Source organism: Nomia melanderi, chromosome 2 (assembly GCF_051020985.1).
Source record: "Nomia melanderi isolate GNS246 chromosome 2, iyNomMela1, whole genome shotgun sequence".
Lineage (NCBI taxonomy): Eukaryota > Metazoa > Arthropoda > Insecta > Hymenoptera > Halictidae > Nomia > Nomia melanderi.
Window position 1 is genome coordinate 12,425,873 of NC_135000.1, and position 21,938 is coordinate 12,447,810.

The 21,938-nt window shown below is 34.3% G+C and overlaps 1 protein-coding gene across 4 annotated transcripts in view; it reads left to right on the top strand.

Moving 5' to 3' along the window:
• LOC116430736 (fibroblast growth factor 18) overlaps positions 1–8,729 on the top strand; it is a 177,631-nt gene extending 168,902 nt beyond the window's left edge. For all 4 annotated transcript variants that reach the window (XM_031985264.2, XM_031985263.2, XM_031985265.2 and 1 more), the window contains 2 exons: positions 641–747; positions 1,871–8,729. In XM_031985264.2, coding sequence (XP_031841124.1) covers positions 641–747; positions 1,871–2,314 — 551 coding nt within the window. In that variant the 3' untranslated portion in view covers positions 2,315–8,729. The remainder of the gene's footprint in view (positions 1–640; positions 748–1,870) is intronic.
• Positions 8,730–21,938: the final 13,209 nt, after the last annotated feature.

Here is a 21,938-nt window from a genome sequence, read left to right on the forward strand (position 1 = left end):
ACCGATGATTACGTCCCGGCCGTGTATCCGTACAGTTTGATCATTCGTGGAAACATCGGCGACGCGTACAATGCCTTCGGGATAAAACTATTTTCGCGTTTTCGAGTTTGATACGAGGCTGTTTAGTATTTTAGAAGAGTTACAGTGAAATAATAAACGATATTGTATATAGAAATGAATTGTAATCTATTGTTTGCAATAAATTTTGCGTTGAACGTACGAGGATAATGCTTTAGACACGTAATATTTGTAACATTTCTACGTTCTCATAACATTTGCACATAAATTGGGTAATTTAATTTGCAAGAAAATGTTTTGTTCTTTACGACTTAGTTTTTTATTACGTCAAATAAAAATATATAGCGTGTCTTTAAAATTGTATCTATTTTTATTGAATCAGAATTTTGTATAGTTTGTTTTTGTATGGTTAATTCTTTGGGTTGTTTTAAATGTAGGTTTATCGAATTTTGTTACAATAACCTATATAGAAAAATATTGTTTTACATAAATATGGAATTACGAAATATATTGATAAATAAGTAAATATTAATAAGTGTATAAGATAAAATACATTAATGAACAATTGAGAAGATATTTGTTACATTTTTTTAATTGGATTTTTTGTCTCTTTATGTTTCAGAAAAACTTACGACACAATCTGAAGATTTCACTAGGAGATTATACATCTTCGCGGAAAAGAGCCAGCGATACATTTGCTTCAACAAACGGTGGAAACTCGTCGGCCTGGTAATTACATGCCTACCAATTAGTAGACATATTTCATCATCGCATTATATCGAGTAAATTTATATGTCTGACAGAAAATGCAGTGAATTGCACAGTTCAGACGTTCAGATTAATCACTTATGTTATCGCTGATAGTGACGGATAGCTAAAAAAACATCTCGAGTAGGACTATAATTTACAGATGAGATTATTAAAACGTAATAACTCAACTTTTTTCTAGCACAGTCTGACGTGGGTATAAATAAACTAAACTCATAAAATGATAATTATATCATGGGAACTAGAATACATAGTATTAAATAAATGTGGTACAGAAGTTTATTAAATTTGTCGAAAAGTCCAATGACTATAATATTTGCTATTCTAAATGAAACTGTTTTTAAAACAGTAAAACATTTTTTAAATACTACCAATCCGTATTTTTTGCTAATGTTATTGAAAATGATGCATAAGATGATCAAAAAATAAAAATAAAGCTTCATGAAAATGATACGAGTTGCAGTTATAGTTACAAGAATATCCAGTAAAATACGCTTTTCCAAGTAAAAATTCAAATGTTATTATAAAATCATTGAATTCTACCATGTTGTAGCTGGTAACTATTGTTTGAAATATTTTCTATATTTTTTTAGAAGATTCACAATTCTGTGTCTTGAACTGAACACTGTGTATACATGTAATTAAATCTGTTTTTATTCTGTAATTGTTTTCAACTTTTCTTTGAAAAAACTTCATAATACTATTAACGTAACGAAACTGAAAACATTTCTTAAATGTTCAGGATAAAATTAAATGTGGAACGCAGGCAAATTTGAATCTCCATCGAGAACCAAAAATTATTTTACAGCATTTTTCGACAAATTCTCAAGAATAGAAATTGTAAAAGTCATTTAACCGCAAAATGATATAAAAATTCGAAAAAAGCGTCAATAATTGTAAGTAACACAATCGCAATTATTGCTTTTATAATTGTAAATCTTCATAACCACAGAAGCGCTTAAAGTATTCGATTTTCGATTTAGGATAAAATTCTCCAATCATTATCATTGTTCTTCGAAATCCCTTCGTCTTAAATCGCTCGAGTCGTATGCCACAACTAAGAAGCGCTTCCTCTCTTTTCCAGCCTAAGAAACAGAAAGGTCCGATGTGCCAGTTCAACGAGCTCTACAACGGTTCGTACTTCAGGTACCGAAGCGTGGTGGACAATTCGCGGTTTTTAGGCTTCAACAAGTTCGGCAAGCCGATGAAGAACCCCCGCGGCCGGCAAGAGTGTTTCAATTTCATCAAGTACAACCCCCATGCTGACATAAATCATCACAACAGTCTGGTGAACGCGGACATGGGTGGGATCGATCCGCGAGATCCGTACTTTGGCTCGAAAAAGCCGTCGCCCGTGATGAGGGCCACGAAGAATTCCCTGTTGCAGGTCGACAGTACGAGGGAGATCATCCATACGACGCATCGTTATCGGCACTCGAATCGCTGGAAGATGCGCCAGGATGAAAAGGTTTCGGCACCTCGAAGACGGCCCGAAAGTCGGCTGTTCGTCGAGGCCAGCAAGTATTGAGCCGCATGTATTGGCTCGCCGATCAAGACTGCCTCCTCCATACCTGTGAGAACCTGAGATCAGACTGCCAAATACGCTGGTAGAACGTACGGTCGAGATGTCAGGGACCCACTAAAGCGGCATCACTTGAAACGCGGCGCGAAGCACGCGCTTCGATTGATCGCAACGATTAAAGCTGGCTCGCCCTTCCGTGTCTCCTGCCGGCTCGTGTACGGCCTTCCGACACACCGACGACTTCGTTCGAGGTAAACAACGAAAATTATTCACGAAACCCGGTGTACGAACCAGCAGGAAGACTACGTTACCGGACACACGGAGCTTTCGTTACGCGTCGTTAGATTCTATTTCACACACACTTGCCCCGACTGAATCCTTTCAGGCAAGTTACGCGCGCTATCATTAATTTCCCTACCCCTTTCGTTCCATCGCTAAATCTTTTTCACGCGATTAGTTGACAGCGTCTGTCATCGATCATTTCCCCTTTCATTTTCACCAATCGTCTCTTTCTCTCTCTCTCTCCTTCCGTCCCTGCCTCCCTCTATCTCTTTCTCTTTCTCTTTCTCTCTCTCTCTCTCTCTCTCTCTCTCTCTCTCTCTCTCTCATCTATACACACACATACACATACTGTCGTTGTCCGTTTAGTTCGAGACCAAGGGAAGTAGACAAGAGTCTCGAGGGTACGCGAATTCGTTAGAAAAAGTCTAGATACCCGACGGTTGTTTAGCGGTGGAGGAAGTGTACCTTGTATGCGATCGGCCTAAATCGTTGCACAATCGGACAGCTTGTGCTTCAACTATTATCTCAAGACCGCGATTGACGCGTGGAGAGACACAACGCGGACGACTTGCGCCGATAGAAATGTTTCCTTCGATTCCAAGGTTTTCGAGTCGAAACGTTTACCCGTGGCCCCCGACGTTCAACGGATCGTCCGAACGAACATGAAAAATCGATGATGAAATTCGGTCGCGTGATAACCTTAATATTCTGATTCACATCGTTTGCGTCGGATTCGCCAAGTACACCATGACAAATCGTGTTCGGGTCCGTTACGTCGAAACGCCGACGGCACGGGACTTGTTTTAAGGAAGGAAGGAAGCGTTTCTAGGGAAGTCGGGCGCTGGAAGAACGAAATTCTCCCGCGTGATGGCGCAGTAGAGCTCGTGCCGTGCGAGATTCTCTCGCTCGCTGTGCTAATTACGCCGCCTAATGTAGCGTGCGTGCGTGCATGCATGCCTGCTTACATGCCTGCCTGCCTGACTGTCTGCCTGCCTGCTTGCCTGCTTGCCTGCTTGCCTGCCTGCCTGTCTGCCTGCCTGCCTGCCTGCCTGCCTGCCTGCGTGTATGAATAATGTGTGCGTGCTTGCGTGCTTGCGTACGTGCTCGCGACGTACACGCAGTTCTCACCGTCGCGTCGATGTTGAAGCTCGCGGTGCGGTTGCTTCGGAATCGCTATTTTATTAACGACTGCTCCGATCACGGGACAAACTTTTTATCAGGGATTGAAACTTCTGCTGACAAGTCTTACTCCATTTATAGTACTAACGTTTTTCGGTGGAACAATGGTGGAGGACCGAAATCTTTTTTCTTTTGGACGTCTATTCGCTTGGTTTCCGTCAAAGTTGAGTTCGTTTTACACTGACTTTTATCTATTTACCGTCGAATGAAATTGTAAACCGCGTAAGATGTATATCGCGCGACTAGACGTACCACGTGCACATAAATCGCGCGTCGCGCCAGTGATGACGCGCGAAACACGTAATAGAGACATCTGATAGTTTTCTAATGCAAGGGAATAATAGTGAAACTGAAGATTAAATTGAAATCGATAGACTCGTTGATTTCGGTTGTTCGTAATTGTTTCGGAACTCGATATCCATATTATCGCTACCTTCAATCCCTGTTTATCGCGATTCTAATAGTTCTTCTTGATACGTATAATAAAAGAAAGTACGACACGCGCATGAAGATCGTGGAACAAGGATATCCGCGTTGTCGATTACTTTTCTAACGCGCACACACACACATATACACATACAGAGACATACAGATGAACCATTTCGAGAAAAAGAATCGGTATACAGTTTTCGGGACAAGCAAGATAGCGTATATATTTTTAGTAAACCTACGCAAAACAAAGTCTGGAAACGGATAAATAATAACGGGATCTCTGAGCATTTTATACAAGATTATACCATGGAAATACGGTTACTTTCTATTGCGATTATGTCGCGTCGAATCATTGTCATTCACACAGAAGTCTATTTTCTGATAGGAGTGAGAGAGTGAAATATTACCGAGAATATCGGCTTAAACTGCGTGTTCGTGTACGAGCTTAAGTATTCGTGTGCATTTCCGCGTGCGTATGTATTTACCTATGGATGCGTGTGAGTGTGTGTAATATATTATATGATCGTTACTGAATTTAATCCTTAGGACGCTATCGCAGACTGTATTACTAGGTTAGGTACAAGATTATATGACGCGGTGGCGACTCGACGAATTGAATCAGGGGTAAGTTTCTCGGCCCCGCGAGAACTCGTTCGTGTAGCTTTATTTCTCGTTCGACCGTTCGATTTCTACAACACCGTACACGCCCTGTTAGCAGTATAGAATATCGAGGCGAAAAGAATCGGGCCGCGCGGAGCCACCCCTGAGTCGTTTGTTCATTTGTCATAGACTCGCCATGTAAGGAGCGCCCGCCCCTATTCTCCCAAAAAGAAATCGCTCCCTAGGTAGCTTATTTATTGAAATCACGTTTAGATACTATGGAAACCAAACCGCCCGAGATGAAGAAATACCTTTTCCTCGTACGTGTATGGAAATGTGCGCTGCTCTCTTTTATTTTACTCATTTCTCCACTCATCTCATCTCGAACTCCTCTTCGTCATCCCCTTCTTCAATGCGGCTCGTGATTTTACTTGCGGGAATTTACTTTCCATATTCATGATCCTTCATACTTGTTCGCCTGCATTTATTTCGATGTTCTTCCACGTCCATTCCGCGTAGTAAAGTTTTATTTCCCGAGCGAACGAAATAGATCTTCGAGTTCGGACTATGTATACGAGCCACGAAATCGAAGGTTCGCGGTCACGTCCGCACACCCACGTCATCCATCATGTTGTACTTATTTTTTTTTAACCCTCGCCTCGCGATTCTCAAGTTGTTCAGTGTTTAATCCGAGACAAACGAAAAAAAAAATACTCAATACCTGATTAGTTAATTTCGTTTTCGTACAAGTGGCAATGAACGGTGTTTGTATGCGTCGCTGAAATAATAAGAAAAGAAGAAAAAATGGTAAAATTGTCGTAGGCAGCAAATTCGTAGAGATGCCACGTTCCGTTCGACGAATCGGGAATGTATCGTGTTGCAAACGATTGTTGCATGTAAGATGATTTGATCGATTCTCTCGTAGCTTTTGATACCCTTTTCCTATTTGAATTTTTTACCTTCACCGCGGACGTATCCGGTGCGCCATTTCGCCATTAGTTCCATTTTCGAATTCTACGATATATACTACCTCTGAGCGGGACAGGAGTACGCGACGCACTAGTTAATCGTTTCTTTTTTCGGTTTCGTCTATCGGCACGTGGCGTGCGCAAAACTAATTACGGTAGAATGTCGCGCGCGATACACAAAATTTAAATCTCAGCAGCTGGTCGTTCGAAGAAAGATGGAAATTCGACGCTTACGATTGAATAACAGGAAATTAAATGTAACGTCTAATGTATCGTATTGTAATATGATATTGTAACACCAACTCTAAAAGGAACTAATCTAACCGTTTTTGTATCCTGTAAGCACAACGTCACGTAACGATGCGTCGAAAATCACGGAGACATTTGTAGCGATAGAAACAGAACGATCGGAACGAACCTTTCGTATAGATCACGAGTCTCCTTGATAAGTGACAAGCAATGCGTTAACCGATTATGCAGAAAAAGAACCTGATTCCCGATGAGTATAATTTCTCATAATCTCTCTTTCTTCTTGTCACTTTCTTTCTTTCTCTTTCCCTCTTTCTCTTTCTTTCTTTCTTTCTCTCTTTTTCTTTCTCCTACTCTCTCTTCCCCTCTTTGTCTTCTTCTTCTTCTCTCTGGCTCTCTTTTCTACTTTCTTTTTATTTCTTTCACGAAATTGCTCGACGTCAAGTCACTTTGCGTTTAGTTTTTTATATTACGATACTTGACGTTTTTTCTACTATCGTACGATATTTCATTGCGGCACATGTTCATGTATAGTTGCGTTTAGCGTTTTGTGAGGACATTTTTCAAAACGGATCGTGTTTTCCACGATGCGGAAACAGCACAAAGTATTCGACAATTTTTCTGTCGCCGGCGCCGTGATCTGATGTCGAGCACCAAATGACCATCTTCCTCTCTGTTTCTTTTTCTATCTCTATCTCTATCTCCTTCGTTTTTTTTTACTTTCTCACCGCGAACAAATGAGAACGGGAAAAGAAATGAATGGAACGCAAGAGATGAATCTGACTACCTTATAAATAGATAGTATACATAATGAATAAAGAAAAAATGGTAAAGTATATATATATATATATACTTTATATATATATATAAATATATGGAAGATGATGTGTATTGTAAGATATTTAATACCGACTTGTCTTAGGCATACCACGATGATCGATCGCGATGAAACGATGATAATAATAGTAATAATAATTATTACGATGATTGTTGTATAATGAACGACGACGATGATGATGATGAAGATGATGATATTCTACATTATAATTCGCGTTGTAACATAGAGGCCCACCCGTTACCCATTAAATCGATGTGTCGATGTATCCCGGGCGTGCCGCGCTTGTTCACGCGTTCATGGAAAACGGAAATTGAGTATCTGCACACGGCGAACGTTGAACGCCGACCAATTAATCAGAAATCGAATACGTTATCAAAAGATTAAAAAAAAGGAAAACAAATGTGCGGATAAAGTCATCAATCGGTTCATGTTCGAGAAACCCGTATCGAGTTTGTTGTTGTTGAACAGCCACACGCAACGAGCACAGCACGTCCGGCAGCAACTAGCAATAATATAACATTCCACCTTAAATCGCATACGTATTGCGAATTCTAATAATGTGTGCCGCCGTACGAGAGAGGAAAAACACTGTCAAATACACGCTCATACACTGCTAAATTTTGTTGTATTTATCTTTTCTACTCCTCACCCATTAGTTCATAGATCTCGTAGATATAATACATAAATATGATATCAGGAGTGATCCTGTTGATTAAAATATTTCCCTTTTACGGAATATTATTAATTAATCCTTCATTTTAATTAAATACGCAACAATTGCTTTATTGCTGACGATTTCGTAACAAAAAAGAGATATCAAATATTTGTTACACGAATAAATTGACTACAAAGATTAAACATTCAAGAATGTAAAATAATATTTTCCTTCAATTTATATGATCTGACTAGTATTTGTCTATTTATATTTACTATATTTAATTTAAAATATTTGCTACGACTTTGGTTCGATATTTATAACGCAAAGACGAATCAAAGAAGAAGGAATTACTGTATTTTATTAGAACAGTTTCGAGTTTTGCCATATCTTCAATATTTACATCAATTAAACATTCCTTAAGTATAAGAAGAATTATCTGCGAGAATTGCAGTAGTAGAATGTTAACGGAATAGTGTAGGTTTGTGTTGAGAAAAAAGTTAAAGGATACCTATGTATGTAATTGAATCTTCAATTACTTTAATTTATCAGACAAAATAATTTTTCAATCATTCAACGCACTGTTTTAAGAGAATGTTCAACATTCACTGAATCTTTTAAGTTCGTTGCATGATTATGAAGATAACAGTTAAACGGTATAAGTCACTACATTAAGAATTTTAATTTATGCGACGATTGGCGAATAAAATAGAAATTATGTGTTTTGCCAGAAAGAAAAAAAATGCACTGAAAAGACGTTTGTTTTAGAGTAATATTGCAATAGTACTTAAACGTAGGTATAAGTTTTCTTCACATGTACCTAGCAAATTGAAATAAGTAGAAGAATCTTGTTTCGACTTAGGTAATAGATATGATTATGTGCCATACTACACTATTATTTGTATGAAAATAATTTAAACGGAAGTAAGTATAATTTATATGTCGTTTTATATAAAAATTGTAATAAATATAATATTATTGAAAATACACTACGTTTTCTTCAGTTATGTTCTGTGACTGATTTTATTTTATCACCAACACTTTCTAGTCACGATTACTCCTATAGTGACTCTATGTGAGGAATGGTATTTTTTGTTAAGACTAATAAGTTTTATTTTGCCGACATAATGTACAACTGCAAAATTATCCTTCTATCAAATGAAAAAAAGAATAGTATGTCAAGACAAATGAAACTTAAATTTCTTTTTTAAACATACTCTTAACGACTTATTTAAATGTAAGTAATTATAGAATATATGTACATTGTAATATAATCTAATATTGCAATTTCAATTTACAAACCAAATAAATACAAAATATATGGTGATTAATACGTATTATGCTACCTTACGAATACAAAATACGTTGAAATTATTCGTATATCTTAATATTTATGAATGAAAACTGTTTCAAAAATATTTAAAAAATATTATTATGCAATACTCTCTGCAATAGTTTCAATTGAACGCTGTGAAAGAACAATAAACTATGATAATCATTGATTAAACACTTTTAAATTGTAAAAAAACAGTTAAAGAAGACTTTCTATGGAAAAAAATCGTTTAAAAGTAAGATTAACAGCATATTATCAGTGCTTTGTCAACGAAGTTCTTTTCTTGAACAAAGTAATGGTTTCAATTAATTCTAAGCGGATGTAAACAATATCATTCGAGTATCCTTAGTCACTATGTATATGTTGCAACATTACCTGCAATCAAGTTCAAGCGATACTTTATTTTTAAGTTATATATTGAGTTATAATTTTATTATTTTTTACATTCTTTGTATACTCTTAATTTTAAATATCTTATTTATATTTACGATGTAAGGTTTTCATAGTCTAAGAATCTGCAGATGCAGTACTTTACAGAGGTAAGTTTCGGCAGTTTTTCTCTGTTTAGAATGTTTCACCTTTTCTTCATCAGTAAGAAAATAAATAATCCGATATTATATAGTTATAAAACATATTTGTTATCAAAAGCAAGAAAACAGTCCTAATAAACATAATTTAGAAAGTTAGTGTTTTCAATTTTTTCTTTCGGTTAAAATGACTGATTATTTATTCTTCTCATTCTTCATATATAATTAAATAGAAATAATAATATACGTCATTTTTATGTTTAAATGTCGACGATATTTAAATAGTACTTTCGACGATATGTATTATTCATAATTATTACTTAAATTTTCTGAACTTTTGTGAAAATTTCTAGAATGTACAATATATTCTCCAATAATATAGATAAACGATGTCAGAAAATAGAAAATATTCTTGAAATAGTTAGAACAGGAATTTTAAAAGAATATGAAATTCTCTGATACGAAAGTGTAAATCATAGAAATGAAAGCAGGACACGGAACAATCTTCTGTAAACACGACAAGAAGAAATGGCAAGAAAATACATACGTTTTTATGCAGCATGATAACTCCGCAGCGAGTAAGTCAACCCTTACCAAAATGAAAATATAATTTTTTCAACATCTGTTTAGTATAACTTTTCCTTTTCAACTGTCAAAGCCTATTTTTCGTTACCTGAAAACTGAACTAGTTTTCTTTTATTACCTATTACTTTTTATATTACTACATAGAAATTTTATGTAGAAACAATTCTGTAAATTCACATTTAAATGAATTGCCATTCGTTGTCATTATGTTACGGAAATTTTAGCTGTATGATTATGAGATATTAAAATTAATTATGTAATTTTTTATACAGCAAACCTGTATGACACGATTTTCTTATTATCAATAAAATTATAATAAAATAAAACCAGAGTAGTGCGAGTTTTATCTCCCTCCTCTCCTTCCTTTGTTTATCACTATCACTACCATGTATTCATATTGTAGCATTAAGAAATATATTTTTAATATCATGTGCGAACATTACAAGCTAAAACACTATTTCTTACAATTTCTAAAGACTAACTTCTGCTACTTTTACATCAACATATCGCCACTCGTATCAAAACACCGCAGATAAAAATAATTATCAAAATTATAATATAAACTTATTTAATGACAATGTCAAAGATTTATACAGAAAAGGAATAACACAACTTTCACGTAGAATGAGTAATCGTAAAACGCATAGTTCAAAGGAAGCTTAAGCTCACAAAAACCGAATCCGTGGAAGACGCATGGGTTACGTATACATATTCAAACCATACGCAGCAATCTAATATAATCTCTATAGGATTTGATAAAGTACCCCTTAATCTTTCCGAGAATGGATTTGGCAGACCTCTACAAGCACTTATGTGTCCATCGATGTGCAAATCCGCTGAAATCACTCGAGGCTGAAAGCTAAAATCAAACAAATCGCGGCGATCAGATCAGACGGGAACCATTGGGCTGTATTTACCGCGATGGTTCAGAAGGTATTACGGTTTTCTATGTATGAAAAGACGGAAGGTATAGATACAAGGCTCACTCCCGCCGGTACTCCAATTCCGACCGTTGATTTATTCGGGAGAGGCCTCTGAAGGGCTCCTTAAATAATGTCAAAAATCCCCTCGCTTGTACTCCTCCCCCTTTTTCTCTTTTCCTCGGTGATCATATAAAGAAAGATCGATATATGGTGAACCGAGGACAACAGCGCGAGACGGAGAACAGCCGAAAAAAAGAGGAGTGGGTCCCCCAATTTCGATCCCTCGTAGCAGCTCGTTGACACCTCTTTTTCTCGCACGGACCGGCCGACTCAAATAAGCACCCCTTCCAACTTCCTTCTTAACGCTCTCGAGTGTTTGATCTAGAAATCACGAGTCTGGGATCCGAATATGGGCAAAGCCGTTAAGTTTCATCCCCTTTTCGCTCCTTCTTCTACCCCTTTTCTTTCTCCTTCAGCCATCTCCCGATCCTGTGCGCCGCCTAACCCCGTATAGGTTCACGCGCCAATGGCTCGAGAGTGGTTCCCCGTAGCTTGCGTTCCTGCATCAAGATCCCAAGATTACCTTCGTCGGTCGTTTTCGTGCTCCGCCACCGGAAACTTTATCTTACGGGATAATACCTGCTTTGCGATCCTCTTTCGTCCGGGCGAACTAGTGTCTCTTACTTCGGAGACAGATCCACGTGGAACTTACACTCGGCCAGATGCTATCAACCACGAAAAATACAAGATTTGTCTCGCGAGACTTGCTCCCGTGCAACTCACCGCTGTGCCCTTGGATTTGTATTAAACGATTATACGGACAGATGAGAAAGTCAAATCGAGAAACTGCGTTTCGTATTGGGATTAATCTTCGTCAAAGACACCAGTTTGTGACTTTTCAACGGGCTACAGAATTTTTATACTCACACTTCCATGCGATTTGCGGTTTTTTTGAGCATAGGTTAGCAGATTTATGTGTAGCAGGCAAAACTATTCACAGAGTAGAAAACTGTGAAGGATATAATTGTAACATGTAAATTAACGACTTATTCAAGTGCATTTTCCTTAAAATTTTGTTGATGAAGTAAAAACCGTTACAAATTAAATAGTTTATATTACCAATAGGAAACATTATCAAATGTTTGCAATGTGATACAAAAATTCCACATACACATATATACATACTATTCAAAAATATTTTTCTTTTTTTAGTGAAATTAAGTAGCGAATGTTTAAATGTAATAAATGTATACAAATTTGCTTAAAAAATATATTTTTGTTACTGTAGTGTCAATTAAAATAAAAGAACAGATTAATTAACAAATAAAATAGCAATTTTATTTAGATGATTACTTAAAAAAGATACTAGATCAAGAAATTCCTGTTCTGTCGGGCATTTTAAAATTGCAAAATGTTATGCTTCCTACTTTTACTTGAAATTACGTAATGATAAACATATTATCAACATTTTACACTAAAGTTTAAAAAATAATAAAATGACAGAAAATGATACTGACTTTAAAAAGGTAAGTTACATAAAAAGCAAGTATGTACGTCCTTTTTAATATTACTGTGTAAAAAGTTTTAATATATTTTAAGAATTATTTATAATCTAGTGGAATTGACATAAATTTTAACTGTTTAAAATGTTATAAAAGTTTAAGGAAATCATCTTAAGAAAAATGTTTCATTGTATTTGCTTTTCTCTATAATTATACATGAATTTAAGTTTCATCTTAAATTTATTTCTAAAGACATTTTAGACCAAAAAATGATACATACAATAAATAAATAATAATTTATAGAGGTCGTCACAGTATAATATAATTGCAAACAATCATCTTATAAGATATTGTTACAATAGTACTGCTCGTAATAAATATTAAAACTATTCCCTCAGTAATGAAACTTTTACAATGTTAGCTCCATATAATAATTAAACATCGGAATAATTAAAAATAATCAGAATCAGATTAACAAGACTTTCGTACGAACTTAAAGGATTCAAGGTAATCTGAAAGAAATGGCTAAGAGGCCGGCGGTATGTTCGCGAGAGAAGAAGAGCCGAGAGGGTCCGTGCAGCCTCCAATTAAGATCTCTCAATTAGCGTATCTTATCTTGCAGTTGCTTATCTACCGACCTGTCCGGGACAGGTTCCCGCGCGTTTCTTCTGGTGGCGGCTGTGGCTATCTGACGTCAGCGGTGCACGTTTCTCGATCAAGGACCAGCTGGAATCGAGAATAGCCGGTCTATTTGTCGGCCGTTGCTTCACCTGCATGCACACGCGTGATCCGTGGCCCGCAGCGGCCACGCCCTCGTTAAATCGAGTATCGACATCCAGAGAATATTAAGTTAACGATCATTAGATCGAAGGAGAAATAAAACAGATTTCACCTTATAATCGTCCTTCCGTTTTATCGGTTAACGTTTGTTAGGAATGAGACGTTTGACGTTCAGACGTTTTGTTCAGGTATGAAATTCATTGTGCGTGAGCGAAGACTGTTTTGCACTAAACATTCTTTTGATAGTTTGTGTTAGAGTTGTGTAGGAATTGATAAGTATGACAGTTTTTCTTGTAAACTGATTATCTAACTAAATTTTGAACAGCGGTGTTATAATATCTAAAGGTCGTGAAGATATTCATGGTGTGTTGTGTTTGATAGGTTCTTTGGTAGTTTAACAAATGTAAAAATGCTCGATGGAAATTTTCGTTGATGTTTTTTTGAAAATGAAATTCTAAACAAAAAAAACTTAACCGTACATTTTTCTTTTATTGTTTCACTTAGAATAATTTCTTAATTAATCAAGTCAACTAAATTCGCGTGTAGGTACACGACAAATTATCATTTATAATGTTCTCAATAAAAGATATATGGTTATTTTATATTTTCGATTTAATTTTTCGTGTAGAATCAATACCTTTTTATGTATTCATTATTTTTGTACTTAATTACTTAAACTTTTTAAATATACTTTGAAGAATATGTAGATACTGTAATCTCTTTCTTTTATCTTCTGTGTTGTTTTTATGCTTGCTCAAAATTATAAGGTTAATATTTCAGAGATGATAAAGTTTATATGTTTTATGGGTATAAAACATAGAAGATACGCACATGTAAAAATGTTCTGATCTTTAATGATTAAGTGTCTGATGAAATTATTTCCGAATGCGTTTATTTTCCAATTTCATAGAAAAATTCGATAGCTATTTAATTTAATAGAATTAATAATAGGTGAAAAAATATTTAAGTTATAAATTAGGATGTAAAGTTGTAAATGTCGGAGCATTTGAAAGTTGAAAACCGTTATATTAAAAACACATTTTTGTCGGTAGGACATGTATACGTATATTTATGGTAATAAAAATAACAACAATAATAATTGTAAAAATTCAATTTTTATGTATATATACTTTTATCAATATAGATTTCTTAAGTTTGAATATTACACTATAATTATCTATTACAGAAATGTTAACTTTCCTATTTAATGAAGAAATCGTACATTAGACATGTATAAACTGTAAACTATTGTTCTAACAAAAATGTCATCGTATGGACCAGGAGTTAATTGAAAAATCTGAGTTTATATGTTTAAATCGCTTTTTATTACGTTAAAGTGATTCACAATTTACAAATTTCGTACAACAGGTAGGCAATACATTACGAGCTTTCTCTTTTATTTAAAAACGTTTAGAGGATAGTTCTCATTGACAATTGATGATATAGTGCCCACAGTCACAATGGAACCATTTGTCGCTGAATTAGATACGGTTTAGTGACAATTCATGAGACTTTCTGGCCAGTAACAATACGGTCCTGCAACCGGAATAGAAAAAAGATTCGCACCAGAAGAAGCCATAAAGAATCTCAGACTTCCAGGGGAAGAAATGGTGTACGTGCCGAATTCTAAAAGAAAAGTATACTAACTATTAAACGCATGAAACAATATTGTAAATAATTCTGTAAATAGTAATAGGAACTTACTATGAGCAGTACACTAGGCACTTGACACTTTACATATTTCTAAATTTCTTTTATTTGACATTAGAACTACCAGACGGATCAAAACGATCCATTTCAGGTCTTTTTTTACAATCACTGAAAAAGCACAGATGATTTTCTTACAAATTATTAGATAGATTGATTTAGATAAACCTGAACTAAAATATAAGCAAACTGAAATCTCAATAAATGTATTTTTATAAATTTCATAAGAAGGTAAAACAATCAATTTAAAGATTGTAAATGTACATTTTATACTGCTTCAATAATGCTACCTCTAATTTGAACAAGCAAAATCTTAAGATTTTGTGATTTACATAAAAAAAGTTTAACAAAATAATATGAATATGAGCTAACATTTCTTGGACAAAAGTATATGAGATTTTGATTGTTTTCTATTTTTGCTTAACTTGGGATTTTGGATATTTATTTTGATGATAATATGCAATGTATGAGTGCATAAAGTGTATGTTGCCTATTTTTGAATATAGGACATTTGAAAATATGTAAAGCGTTTTATTATTTCGTCCAGTACTGTATACACAATCCTTTGTCATTACATTCTTTCAAATTCGCGATTATGAAAGTTTATACTTTAAATATATGAAAATTTTGACGTTTTATTAATTTATTACCATATAATAATAAAAAAGACACAAATAAGTGCTGTTGTAGTGTTTCATAAATAACTATATGGTGAAGAAACATACATGAGTAGGTTATTAAAAAATATCTCCACTTTCTTTGCTATGCAGTTCTGCGAAGGAATTCATTTAAAGTACTATCACAGTATGTTTTTATTGTAGCATTAAAAATAATGGCTTATTCATTAAATCTGCCTTCATAAACGCTTATTTTTTATTCGTCTTAACACTTTAAACTTTAAAACTTTAATCTAAATAAAATGATGATAATATATCTAATACTTTATAGATCACATTCTTCCAAAAAACAGAATGACAATACCGATCAAATCTTTATCCGCAATTTCATAATAGTGAATGCATACATATTTACCAGGAAGAAAATTAACAATGCAAATAAAGTTCCAGTTTAAAGGTAATAAAATTTTATATTTCTAGAAAAAGACCTGAATTTAACTCTTTAATATAGGAAACCCCACTAAATTTCCATCCCCAATGAAATGAGTTTTAAATTGAAGTTAATAGTGCGCCCGCGTGGTTTCCAGTAGTGCACCGTAAACGCGTATCGTGCCGGAAGCAGAAAACAGCTTTTCCTAAAATCCGTATAATAAGAAGTCGGCATACCTTGACCAATGTCGTTGCCTTCGCGACAATAAGAGGTTGACCTCGGTAAACATCCAGTGGACAGCCCGCAGTATTGTGACCAACCGTTTTCTCCGCCTTTAATTGTTACAAATTCCGTCATGGATGAATTTATGTGCGGACTTTCTGGGTGGCCACACGACCCGACGCCCGTTGCAACGGAATTCTGTGTGGATTTTTCGCGCGCCACCCCGCCCCATAACAACCCCGCTTATTGCGTGTAACGGAAGCGCCAGGTGTACTTTCACTGCGTTTTCACCCTTGAAGTCGTTCTCCCACGAACGAGCCCTCCGGGCTCTCCTCCGCCTAGACAAAAACGGTTGGTCCCACCGCGAGACTTTTCCCCGATTTCATTCACATAAATCTCTCATGTCATTAGACGCTTTCCGCTGAACGGTTCTATCAAATAGAGTCCCCGCGTGCTGAGTAAGTCGTTAATAATAAAGGTGAAGCATATTTCTTTTCCGTGTGCCCCCGTATCGCGATTTCCACACGAGCAATTATTCAACGACTGACTATTGTTGCTCGTCTATCTTGATACGCTTTACAAACTATTATGCGTTAGGTTGATCAAGAAGTTTTATGTTACGTTTTTCTATGTGGTGTTTGTGTTGTAATGTACTAATAAATATTGTAAATAGGTAAACTGAAGGAGAATATAAGGTTTTTGAATTGAATGCACGACGCATAGTCCGATGAAACTCGATTTAACATAGTGATATGTTTCGTTAAACTTTATTTACAAATGTAACGAGACTTTTTGGTCAACCCAACATTTATAGTGGGTTAAAAGTACCTATATATATAGGCATGCTCACTACTTTCGTGATAGTTGTATGCAAGAAAATGGCAGAATAATGTTGTCTAGATTTTTAAATACTTGATTGTATACAAAAGTAATATATTTATTTACAAACGTTAATTATTTACAATTCAAAGTAATATAGAAGTATGGAGATTTTGTAGTGAAGATAATGTGTATACAGTTTTTATGTAACATTGTAACATTAACAAAAATCTTAGAATATTAGTTATCAAGTCGTTGTATTTTTTATTACATTATTAAGTTATATATCTTAAAATATATAAGTCGTTATATTATTAAATTATATTTTTTAAGTATATTACACAACGCAGATAAATATACAAATTAATTAATGAGTTACAATATCAATATAGTTATGAGTTAAGTGAGTTATAAAATATTTATTTTTAATTTTATAGTACATTCTTACTTTTTTTAAAGGAAAATACTTTTTATCATAATTCTTTAATTATGTAGAACCGAAAAAGCACCTAAAATAAATGTGATCTATTTATTGTCAGTTTTATAAAAATTGTCCGAATAAGAAAAATCAAATAATAAATGGAGCTCCCTTATCTAAAGCAATTGCTCCAGAAAAATTTGTTACTAACAATACAATTAACCCTCGAGTTTCATTCCAGTAACAAAAGAGATAACGTTTTGAAAAAACGGTTTGTTACACTTTCTTTGAACTATATAGGGCCAGGTAGTACAATTCGATATAAGTAGATTCTTAATAAAAAAATTAATCAAAAGTATGCTGAAACAATATTTTATTTGTAGCTTAATTTTCGGGAAAATTAAATTAAAACATTTTTTGTGTACGCGTGTATTTGTCATATTTTCGGAATTATTGATGAGTTCAGACTATTTATTCTAGTACATATCAGCAAAAACACGTACGTTTATTTTTAATTTAATTTAATTTATATTTTGTACATTATTTCTGTATTTGATATATTATAAGTTTTCTTGAAAATGACATTATCAACTTGAATTCAGTACTGTCGTCACCGATTTTTTTTAAAAAAAGCCCTAATATACGCCGTATCTTATAATATCAGTCCATATGTTCCTAATGACTCTAAGTGAATGATATGTGGGTGTTCGAAGTACTCATACGATGAATAGCTTTTCTTGCTGTAGAGCATACAAGTGAATATAGACCGTTTACTGTATAAGTAATCGATTAATATAAACCATTAATATTGCATATTACAATAAATTAATTGCAGAGTAGTAATATAAGTACAACATTTTAAGACAGAATTGTTATAAGATTTGATAAACAACTGTTAATCTTCGTATTTCGAAGGAATTATTGTAAATACTAGACAATCCATTTTCCGTAAGAGAAATAGCTTATGAAACGCGCATTGGTTTGCGTGTGGTCTCCAAACGGGTTTGGATAAATCTACACGAATCTCTGGGATCTTGTGCTACTGGGCAGTCTTAATTGGACCAACCGTGAGTATACATACACGCACATAAACTCTGCTCTTTCGGCAATCGTTCTTATCGGGCCGTTATTCGTAACGGCTGCTACTTCGTAACCGGAAACGTCGTTGATCCTAAATGGTTACACGGTGGAACGAAGGAGCGGACAAAGAAAAGTAGAAAAAGAATTAAGGTGAGGATTGTAAACGAAGTGAAAAACAGGGGAAACCAGACAGGAGAAGAAAATCTGATAATTTCGAGCGAACCACGCCGGAGGGTACGTTGATTCGTTGAATTCGATAACACTATTCGATCGTGTCTATAACCGACTGGAAGTTACTATAATAGTGGTCTACAACTAAATTCATTTACCACAATAAAAAATAGTGTGTGTATTCATCAAATTGGAAGTGAATTGATTTGAAAAATATCTAAACTTCGAATTTTTATAATAAGATATACAATGTTGTCTATAATAAGACTATTATTATAATAAGGAGCACGCTATAAATGAACTATTGATTTTTTTATGATTATATTGTATATTTACTATGTAATAATTGATGGTATATAATTGTAAATTATGTATTAAATTAAAGACGGATAATATATTTGTAAGGAAAACTTTATAGTATTTTTGTTACAAAGAAATACCCGGGAAAAGTACTCATAACAATTTTGATTTATTTTCACGAATAACTCTATAAACTATCTAGAAAATATAGATCGAATAACTACAAATACCGTTCATTCGCAATTGAACACATTAATTAATGTATATATCTTTGATTGTTAATGAATTAAGCAAAAATTGTTATTCTAACTTGCGTGTTTGCTTGAATAAAATTTTTGAAACAGATACTTCAATCCTATGGAGTTATGTCGCGCGAAACAACATTTTACGTTAGAGTTGAAACGACCGGAATGTAATTTGTCATTCAAGTGAATGGTCATAACGATTTATTGCCAAACCTGTTAACGATTTATGATCGTTTCGCCTAATACACATACTTTCGGTTCCGATAACACAAATTGTTCATTACTCTTAACGCGATGTTGTTATTATCTCCACGGTTGCTTGGAATGCATCTAACAGGGTAACATTTGTCACGATGGACATTTACAGGAGACAATAATGTGAAGACCAGTAAATCACCTAGTCGCACGTCATTAATCTATGCAATAAGCACTGGCCTGGCGTAATTCCTGACATACGTGAAACGTGTGCACGCGCTGTTTTCAAGAAAGATGTTCTAGCATGTCAATTAGAGTGCACATAATTCAATGTTAACTTTGATTTGGACTCGGTTTCATGAAGGTCCTCAATTAGTAAAAGATAATGAGACACTCTCTTTGCATGGAATACTCTCTGAAATGGAGCGTTCATAGAATATATCAACTCAAGATTCTTGTCCTTCATCCTACCATTACCTTCAGCGAGATGTGTTCAATCACATCATTTCAGACGATGGCTACAGAAATTATTTACATATGTACGAAAAATAAAACTACATGCTCCTGCTGGAATAGACAATGAGATAGCATCTATTTTGAAGAGATTAATAAACTGGCAAATATTTATCGATTGTCAATAAATTATGAATTATAGAAAATATGTTTTTTAAAATATTAAAATTATAGGAAATTATACATGTAACTTAACAGAGGAATCAAATAATTCAATTTCTTTTATTTTAATCTTAAAATGTTCAGCTCTTTGAATAAACACTTTTTGCACTGCAATACATGTTTTATAACATTGAAACTATACTTGTAAAAGTATTATTTAAAGATCACTAATATTATTACATTAATTAAGTTGTAACCAAATGACTGTTTTATTCTTTCATAGAATTAATAATTTTTTTACTGACACTTATTTACTTACTCGTTTTATTTCACCCTGGTCTCCAAATATTTTAGACATCATAAAATTTACGAATATATTTTACTTGTCACTAAAATTGCACTTTAAATAGCAAATGATAACTACTTTCTCCGTATGACGAGTATACTCGTCAATCACAGTTAACTGGTTAATGACATTAATAGGTTTCAAAGTCGTTCCCATTGTGCCATTTATATGTCTCAAAAGAAAGCGTATCAGAATTAATAAATATTTGATACAACTAAAATGTTCTATTATCAGGTTTTGTATGACTAAAAAAAGTCTAATTTTATATATTTTTCCTTTATATTTAATAATACGATTCAAATTTTATAGCACACATGTTCTAGAAGTAAATTCAAAGAATTACAAAATAATAACGATTTTAATATTTAAAGTTTAAATATATTTGTCTGAATAAACAGTGAAGGTATAAAACAGACTTGTTTTTAATACTTCATTAGAATCAAATGTTTGAATCCTTAAAATGTGTTTTAAAGAATTGTTATTTCTAGTCCAATGCTTAAAATGTTTTAATTGCCTTAATTAGTAGCTTAAAACTATTAAAGGATTTACCAAAAAAAATCCTTGTACATCTGTAAGTTATATTATAGATATTTAAACAAATACTTAACTAAAACCAAATAAATTATTAAGTCTCTTTAAACTTTATTAGTGCACCTTTCCAACGATTCTTTCATCTAAAAAGATTTGTTAATTCCAATAAATTATTCGATGAAACAAAGTCAGCAACGTAAATGCATTACAAAGTATCGCAAGTATATAAAATTTACAATATCAATTGCATAGATGTCACATTGTTGCACAGATTGCCCGATAGTATGGCCATCGAAAAATAAATAATATGGACAAATCTATATTCGAGATAATATATTATTCCTTTCACTTTCGTGTAATTCTCTCCGTCGATTCGTCCATTCGTCTTGTCGTCGTTTTATTGTCAGTAGGACGTAAATGTAATTTCACGGTGGTAGCCTCTCGGAAGTGACACGAAGACTCGTTGCAGGCCTCTCGGCTGCTGCTCGCACAGTAGAGACAGGTAATTGTGCGCCAGTTTACGAGAACGATAAGTTAGCACCGCGCAAAAACTAATACCCGGCAAATAACAGGCATTACTTATACTTACACGGACATACGGGCACGATGTCGGACCCCTGGGCCAAGCAGGGCCCAGCCGATATTGCATTATGGCTGTATGATATATGCATTCACTTGTTTTACACCTCTGACTACCACGTACTTACCTGACTGTGTGCAGGCAACTAGCGTACGCGTGCATAAGCGCGTGCTAACACGCACAATGGCGGAGGATAGTTTACAGTCGCGAGAACGGAAAAATTACTTGAACTTTTGCCGTTCTTGTACATACAATGAATAATGAAATTATGTTAATGATAAACTGCTCGAATATTCTTCATTTCGCGTATGGAATTTTCTTCAAATTGATGCTCTGGGCCATGTAAAAACAAGTTTAAGCAATCGATTTATTAATTTCGATATTGTTTAACACGTTCAGTGTCTCGTGTACCGCTTTTGGTATATGGTGTTTTTGTTTAGAAAATATGTTTATAAGATCTGTGGCCACAGATAGCAGTACATCATATAAAGCGACAGAAAC